An 8,617-nucleotide genomic window follows, 5' to 3' on the forward strand; every position below is an offset into this window, starting at 1 on the left:
CCCAACTACATCTAACACCTAAGGTTATTCATTGGGCCCAGTCCCAATATCCAGCTCTTCTCAGGGGTGATCGGATAGGCTCCTTCCCTCGTCGGTGATTCCTTGATTTGAGCCCACGACGACTCCGGAAATCTCAGCAGTGAAGTCTAAACCATATTCTTATCCGAACCCGTGAGATATTGAACAAATGCTGCCATCTTGTGGTAAGTATTGTCGTTCTGGCTGACTTCAGATGTCTCTATCCTCATTTGCGAGTGTCCAGTGAGTGGTTAATATAGACCTAAAAGGAAAATTTAAATTGACTTGTTTTAAAGGCTAAGCAGCAGCTCTACAGAGTCAAACAGATAAATACAGTGGAGTTTGAGGTTCCTAACTTGTGTTTATTGAGAGTCAGAAAATGTTATTTCTTACTAATTCAAGGAAAAAATATTTAAAAGAAATAGTATCACATCTTTTTTTTACTACCTTGCTTTTAAAGGCTAAGTACCAGTTATATGTCAAACAAATAAATACATGTTATTTCTTAATAATTCAAGGAATAAGGTTTAAAAGACCGTTGGTCAAATGAGGAAAAGGTGTGTTGTTTTTGGCTGCAATCATTCAATGTACAGTGGGACATCTGTGAACAAATGGCCCAAAGATCCCAAAATATCCAGAAAATGGACTAAATTTGTCCACTTTAAACGGGCACTTTGGACAGGACCCTCCGCTCACTCCGTTATCTGTAGCTCATTTCACTGGCGCTTTTCCAACAATATGGGCATGTAAGGACACCAACGAAAGGTGTTCAAGAGCCTCTGTAACATGGAGGTAAACAGGGTGAGGACACTCACTTCGCCTGTTTTAGTTGGTGTTAGTTAACGTTAGCTTGACTCGCTAAACTCGGTGGCTCAGATTATACTCGGCTACGTAGCTGCATTACATGAATAATGTTGGTTATTTAGCTAGATACTGTCATAACAGTCGGTCATAACGGTGTTTTACCGCGGCGTTGTTCAGCTGTTGTCCACCAGTGACGTCACGGTCGCGTTCGAGAATTTCCGTAGAGAGCTCGGGTTTTTCCGTCAATTTAATAAAATTGTCAGTTTTAAAGCAAATTAAGCAGCTATTTTCATTTTAATTCATACTTATATCTGTCAGTAACTAAAATAATGTGGAATATTCATGTAGCTCCATTAAGTGGTGCTTAGCCCTAATTCCTAACTTTGTAGACTCTGAAGGTTTATTCCATCTGACTAAATAGAGAGAACGATTTAATACTGAGTTAGTGAAGTAGTGACTGTACTTAATGGGTCCCCTTTTAATATGAATCATTTATTAAATACAGAAAAGTGCATTAACGAAATATAAAATACGTACATTTTATCAATCCCTACATTGATCTCGACATAAATCTAATATGTAGACCAATGTCTCAGTGTTGAGTGAACGGACAGCAGTGCAGTAGAGGTCTACAGTAGGACACTTCACAGCTGGGAGATTGTCCACTAGCGCTGCGGCTACCAACTGCTCTCAGACACAAAACTTTTTACAGGAAGACCATGTCTCCCGCCGTTACTACTCCACTGCTCCTGAAATAAAAACAGTAGGTAAGTAGCCGAGTTTTAGAAATGTTCGGTAGGTCCTTTCCGTGTTCCTGACCCCTAGGCTGAGTTTGGGCTGTCGTTTTTTTCTGCAAAAACAAGAAAGTGTAAGTTGTTCTCGTTTGCTGGGGCCGAGCGCTAGCTGCATGTAGCCGCCCGCTTGTTTTGATTTCCAGGGCCTTGTTACTGAATCCACTCTAGCTTAGCCTAGCCGCAGAGCTAATGTCGCTTTCGCCTTAATAAACAGTGTTTACCCGTTCTTTCTTAACTCGGTGGGTTATTAAAGCCGTATTCTATTGATATTGTGGTGACATTAGACAGTGCCACCCTGGGTTATGGCCATATTTGATCAGTGGTCTCCGCTAGCTCTGTGGGCTTCGCAGTGTTGTAGCGTTAGACATATCGGGGGAGAGCAGGGCACTGTGTATACGCTTCTGTTCGCTGTTTCTGCTCCACTAACAAACCAGCTCCTTTTCAGAGCGTTTCACACCCCAACAAGCCTCTTCCTTCAGTGCCCAGCTTACTAACAAACCCAGATTTACTCCTAGCTAGTTACCCCTTTGCCTAAAGCTTGTTAAATCACTTTTTACAAGGGCACTCCAGAACCATTACAAGGTAGCTCGGTTTTCTGGTAAGTTGCTCAAAATGTGTAGAAGGCCCGAGAATTAAATACACACGTTCTGTATCATTTTCTGGATACTCAGAGACTATAAATCTCTTGTGTTTGCTATGCATTAGCCAGTTTCCCCATGGAGAACGTGAAATATTGATGTTGCACCTTATTCTGTCTAATGAAACTTAGCTGGGCTTTCAAGGTATTGAGAATTAATTTAGCTTTCTACAGCTCAGTAACAGGACTCTGAGGTTCTCATTTTGACCCAAAATTATGTCTTATATGTGGTCATATTGCACTAAGCAAAATTAGTGGGTGGTAAAGCATAAAAATAGTTTTTTTTAATGGTTTATTTCTGGCTTTTTAAACAGACATGGATGTTTTCTTGCTCAAAGATTGTCTTTCATTGTACACACCTAGATTTAGGTGAACAGAAGAGTTATGTCCGCAGGAAAACCGGAGGGATTAATGTTAAGAATACCTAAACAGGTCATTGACTGTTAACCCCTTTTCTGGAACGTAGCCACAGCTGAATAAACTACAAAGATGAACATCGATGACAAGCTTGAAGGAATCCTGATTAGATGTGGTACTCCAGGCTTCCATCACTCGACAAGAGCCGTGGCACCTTCCGGGGTGGACAAAAGAGGAGAGGGCTTGGATATGTCTCTTGGGGAAAAGAGCTTGGCAAATCAACCCCTCCTTGCAGAAGATGATGAAGATGAGGAGGAGGAGGAGGAGGAGGATGAAGACCTGACTGAAGGGACACTGACCTCTCATAACCTCATCTCTAATGATGAACTGATGGTTCATGAGGAGACTGTGAAGAACGACCCAGGGGAAGATCACAGCTTCCCCCAGCGGCTCTCAAATAAGCTACCATACGCCCTTCACATGCCTGTGAGTTCACGCTGCCTTATGTTATTGAGTCTTTTTTAAAAATAAGATATGTATATTGTTGGTGGTATAAGACACACAATAATTTGGTCTGGTGTTGAAGTTGAACCAATTAAGTGTGAATAAACTAATTAATATATTTTTCAACTCCTCAGGTCCATATTAAACAGGAAGTAAAGATGTCAGAGTCAGTAGTTCTCAACAAAAAAGACAAGAAAACAGGAAAGGACCTTGTAGAGTGCCACAAAAAAAAGAAGAGAAAGCAGAGATCTCCTGCAAAGGTAGCTACACAATCACATTTTAAACATGAGGTCTATATTTGATCTTTTTTGTTTTCTCGTTCGTTTTTTTTAAAAGAAAAATAATGATGTAATGTTTCTGTGGTCAAAACTGATGTTTATTACAATACAATTTAAGGACCAAGTAATAGTACATTGTTGAATCTGGTTGTAGAAGTATTAGTTCATGATCTAATGTGACAAGGATACAGCTAAGCATTGCTTTTATTTCAGTTATAGAAGTGACAGTAGAGGACTAAGCAACTGTAAGTTTTATAAAATTTCATAAAATTACATTGTCACCGTGTTAGATTCTCACCATTAGTGAGGATGGGGCACCGGGAAGCCAGACTCCAAAGTCTCACATTTGTGAGCACTGCAATGCTGCTTTCCGAACCAATTACCACCTACAGAGACACGTCTTCATTCATACAGGTAACATTAACTCTTTACAAATATTAAACAATGATTGACTTGGCATTAACATTTTGGATGTTTTATGCTCATTTCTTTTTAAAATGCAATTATTCTTACAGGAGAAAAACCTTTCCAGTGCAGCCAGTGTGATATGCGTTTCATACAAAAGTACCTGTTGCAGAGGCATGAGAAAATTCACACAGGTAAAAAGGAATTCTCTAAATCCTTAAGGTGTTGATCTTGTATATATCGTATGTGTGAACTGCCCAGTTATAGAAGGAAGTCGGCTCGTTTCTCTTTGTTTTAATTAATCTCCTTTCATCCTATAGGAGAAAAGCCTTTTCATTGTGATGAATGTGGAATGAGATTCATTCAGAAGTATCATATGGAAAGACACAAGAGGACACACAGTGGGGAGAAGCCGTATCAGTGTGATTACTGCCACCAGGTTACAATATTGCAAATTTCTCCTGACGTTCATCATAATGTGCTGTTCTGTGTATTTTTAAATCCTTTCTAAATCCTCACTCTAAAGGTCAAAACTACAGGTGATACTGATAATTTACTGGAGCTGCTTAACAGAGTAAACTTTACCTTTCAAATATTTCTATTTATAAATACCTTTAATTGAACTTCATATTCTTTTTTTTTTTTTTAATCCTTAGTACTTCTCCAGAACTGATCGAGTGCTTAAGCATAGACGGATGTGCCATGAAAACAAAGAGAGGAAAGCCCATAAAGCAGCTGCAAAAGATGACCTTCTGCACAACACAGAAACACTGGCATTCTCTTTCCCCTCCAAGGAGTGCGCTCTTCCTAAGAAAAAACGGCAGAAGTCCATTGATAGAAACCGCAGCTTGGCTGCAAACCCGGACAAAGCAGGAGAGGGCAGTGGTGAAGAGAAGATGGATGACAGGCTTGCTAAAAATGAATGTCTTCCGCTCTATGCTGTGGCAACCAAGGTGAAGGATGAGTATGTAGTTGCAGAGTATTCGGTTGAACTCCCAGAGTCCTCTCCAGGAAGCAGGCACCTTACAGGGGAAACAACATCAGATGAAATGATCACTTCTCCAAAGTTGGTGCTTAAGAAGATTGCTGGCAAGAAAAGTGTGAAGCAGCCGCTAGAAGAGCCTCAGACACTCTCTCCCTCGTCATCGTTTGAGGAGGGAAAAGTCACAAGATACACTTTTGAGATTGTAGATAACAAGGGCCTGTTGGACGTAGAAGCAAGCTCTGACTTGGAAAGTGTTGATCCCCTCCAAGGTGGGCCAACAAAGCCAGCTGGGAGCAGCACAAACTATGACGATGCCATGCAGTTTCTTAAAAAGAAGCGGTATCTTCAGGCAAGTACAGCAAATAACAATCGCGACTACACGCTGAATGTGGGTAGCATCTCTTCGCAGCCCTCCATCACTCAGGCAGCTGTGGCCACTGTCATAGATGAAACTGTTCCAGTCACAATCCTCTCAGAAACTCAGACTTTGAATGTGGAGATCAAGACAAGTAACGAGAAGACTGTGTTCCCAGATGAAGTCCTGCAGTCTCTCTTGGACCACTACTCCAGCAAGACCAGAGATCCAGAGATTAGCTTCAGTGTAGCAGACACAGAGGTAACCTCTAGTATCTCCATCAACTCATCTGATGTTTCTGAGAGCAGCTCCAGTGAAGCCTTGGGGACCAGCTCCCAAGCGCCCCCTGCAGAAAAAGCTAGTCTTCTTCAGGAGTACTCAAAGTTTCTCCAGCAAGCATTGGAGAGGACCAGTCAGAACGATAGCTACCTTAACAACCAGGGTCTTACATTTGTGACAGATGGTGCTAGCCTTGCTGGGCAGCCCTTGTTCTCTACAGACAAACAGTTCACTTCCCTGAGTCGATTTAGATCTGGCATGAATTCTCCTCTGAGATCAACCTTGGAGAAACCCCACTTTGGTCTTTTAGTAGAATCCCAGCACTCTTTTTCATTTTCAGGGGACGAGACCCCCTCTTCAGTGTCACCAACTGAGGACTTCTTGGAGCAGGTTTCTTCTCCCAAAAAGACAGATACTCAGGGCATTAGCCAAACGTTTCAAATTGCCACTTTTGACCAGAATTTCCGATCACAATTTCAGACATCCCGGTCTGCAACGTCATCACATTTTAATGTTGCCAATGGACAGGTCAACCTAAGAAGTCACAGTGGAACAGACTTCCCAGAATTCCCACTTGTTAATGTTACTGAAAGCAGAACTCAAATGACCTCATCCCCAGATGCCACAAGCAGCCAAACATTTGGCTAAAGAAAGCTATTTAAGATTTTAGTAATTTTCAAAGCACTTTAAACTCCTGGTCTCTGCTTTCTGTGAAAATAAGCAGCACTTGTTCGAATGTTGATCTCTGTAGAAGCACTCGGCAGTTTTATTAATCAATCACAGATGGGAGTCACCTTAACAAGTACATTATGTTTTTGCAGCACATTTTGTTCATACCTGTTATTTAATGTTTCTAAACATGTATTTCTAAAGCACTTTCCAGCCCCCCCCCAAAAAAAAAATTGTCTTCATTCCTTTATTTTTAATTAAATAAGCATTCGTTATATCTGGAAACACTGACTGCACAGGCAACCTCTGCACAATAATTTACCTTGTTTAAAGGTATGTGCAGATAATCTGTTAAATTCAGAATGGCCTAAATTCATAATTTTGTATATGAAATTATGTAATTATAATAGTTTTGCACATGACTCTTAATATTGAAAATGGGTACATCTGTGGTAATTCATTTGTACATAATCAATACCAATTTTATCAAAATAAAAGTCATGTCAATAAAACTTATACTGAATCCTTTGTACCAGGGCATGATTAGGGCACAGGACTCAGTATAAATGATCAGAGATCAAGAAATAAAAATGGATTTGAATATATTTACATTTGATTGCATTATACTGGGACAGCATACCTCAGACTGTAATTAGTACTGGTTTAATACCTTTTTTTTTTTCTTTTAAGCGCATTAGAAAAGCTTTTCAGATTTAAAAAAAAAAATGTTTTAAATGCAAAACCTTGGTAGATGATGCAGGTCTGCTTCACTATGTTAATTCTTTTGCATGTAGTGCCTTTTTGTGTATTTGTAGATGCAAAGCTAAATATTTATGATGTTCCTTTTTGAACTGCCTTCCTCCATTTACTTTTTTTTTTTTTTTTTTTTTTTTAACGACTGACAGGTTAAAGAAGGTTTCATAATTTAGTTGATGTTAACTCATGTACTTATACATGGTAGTCAATATTTCACATTTAGAGCTATAAATCCTAAATTTGACAGCACCTTTCCCTTGCCATTAGAACTATGTAGACATCATGTCAGTGATTAGAAATATCTTTAATTGATACAACATTCTTTTTATTTTTATTATTAATTTTTAAAAGCACATTAATATTATCAAGTAAAATTTGGAATTTGGTAATGTACATTTCAGTCTCATTTTAATCATTTTTTTGTGAACTAAGAGGTTTTTGTAATGTCTAGTTGGAATAAACAGTTGAAGTGCATGATATTGATCATTGGTACACTTGCATTTTTATGGTATTGAAAAACTTATGTTTATTCTTCATCTTTAATATTAATCACTCTGTTTGTAAATTTATATTAAATCAACAAGGTCCATTTTAAATCAGGGACAGATACAAATATTGTTCTAAACTCTTAATTGTACACATTCCTATTTTACTGTCAATAGATATATAATGTGTATTGTTGTAAATGAGTAGTATATTTGAAAGTGTACATTTTGTTATATGTGTGTTAAGAGTGCGGTGGGGAAGCTGGATATATTTTAGATGAATTTACATGAACGTGCTCTGTCGATTCAGTCAGTATAATCCTGTTGATCCTGACTCCAATGAGTGCAGCTCATGTTTTGTTGACGCATAGTGTTTGGGTATCTCTCTTTCTGAAGTTAAAAACCACTTTGGTTAGAAAATCATTGTCATGTCTTTAAAGCTTATATCTGTATTTGTAACTCTTTATGAACACATTGGCTTTTCCACGGCAAGCGTTATTTACTCATTGCATTATTTCGCTCAGTGGTTTTTAATAGTGTAGAGCCTGGGTCACCAATCATATCCACAAAGGGCCGATGTGGCTGCGGGTTTTTATTCCAGTTAAGCAGCGCATACCTGATTCTACTGGTTTAATCAACCAGTCTCCTCTCTAAACGGTTAAACAGTGTGTGCATCTGTTCGGTTGGAACGATTGGTAACCCCTAGTGTAGAGAATAAATCAAGTCATTTATAGCATCTTTGATATCATTTTGATACCCATAAGTGCCCCTTAAGGTCTTCAATGTGCTGAAAAATGTACGTCACTTTACAAGATGGCTTTGTTGATCATAATTTTCTTAAAGCCAAGACTTTGTCCTACAACCTCCTTTATGTGAAGGAAAGGCTATCATTTTGCTCTTATTTGATTTTCTAAACTCAAGTGAACATTAATATTGATTCTTTTATTTTTTTAATTTTTACTTATTTAGAGTGATGTGAAAACTTACTGTTAATTAAGGACAGATTAACTTTGTTATAAACATATTCCAGTTTATGGGGAGGAATGCATGTCCACTGTTTTTGTACACTGGTTATATTTTTATATGTAATTTGTGTTTTAGTGTAGCCAAGTGACTTCAATAGATTACCATTATTTTTATGCAATACTATGTTTAAGTGGAAAAGTGATTTGATTTTAATTCATTTCTGGAGTGTTTTGTCTTGTTAAATACAGTGACAAGGATTAAGCAGTGTTTTTCCTTTATGTCTTTTCTTTTTTTAAAAACACACCCCACCAACATGTTTCATAAT

At 38.4% G+C, this 8,617-nt stretch overlaps 1 protein-coding gene across 2 annotated transcripts; it reads left to right on the forward strand.

Annotated features, from left to right (window-relative positions):
- The first annotated feature begins 1,431 nt into the window (after positions 1-1,431).
- znf148 (zinc finger protein 148) lies at positions 1,432-8,576 on the forward strand. 2 transcript variants are annotated; one of them, XM_066641103.1, is made up of 7 exons: positions 1,432-1,589; positions 2,617-3,096; positions 3,249-3,374; positions 3,683-3,806; positions 3,908-3,991; positions 4,118-4,236; positions 4,454-8,576. In XM_066641103.1, the coding sequence occupies exons 2-7, from the start codon at positions 2,743-2,745 to the stop codon at positions 6,062-6,064; spliced, it is 2,418 nt and encodes an 805-aa protein (XP_066497200.1). In that variant the 5' UTR covers positions 1,432-1,589; positions 2,617-2,742; the 3' UTR covers positions 6,065-8,576. The 2 variants fall into 2 exon arrangements, with proteins under 2 accessions (XP_066497200.1, XP_066497199.1); XM_066641102.1 differs by having other exon boundaries at positions 2,720-3,096; positions 4,454-8,575.
- The last annotated feature ends 41 nt before the right edge of the window (positions 8,577-8,617 follow it).

Source organism: Hoplias malabaricus, chromosome 12, assembly GCF_029633855.1.
Source record: "Hoplias malabaricus isolate fHopMal1 chromosome 12, fHopMal1.hap1, whole genome shotgun sequence".
In the NCBI taxonomy this organism is placed as follows: Eukaryota; Metazoa; Chordata; class Actinopteri; order Characiformes; family Erythrinidae; genus Hoplias; species Hoplias malabaricus.

Excerpts from the sequence above, each read along its gene's own strand:
- znf148 (XM_066641103.1), top strand. The coding sequence starts at position 2,743 with ATGAACATCGATGACAAGCTTGAAGGAATCCTGATTAGATGTGGTACT. Across the intron at positions 3,097-3,248 it reads CATACGCCCTTCACATGCCT|GTCCATATTAAACAGGAAGT; the intron begins GTGAGTTCACGC and ends TCAACTCCTCAG. Across the intron at positions 3,992-4,117 it reads GCATGAGAAAATTCACACAG|GAGAAAAGCCTTTTCATTGT; the intron begins GTAAAAAGGAAT and ends TTCATCCTATAG.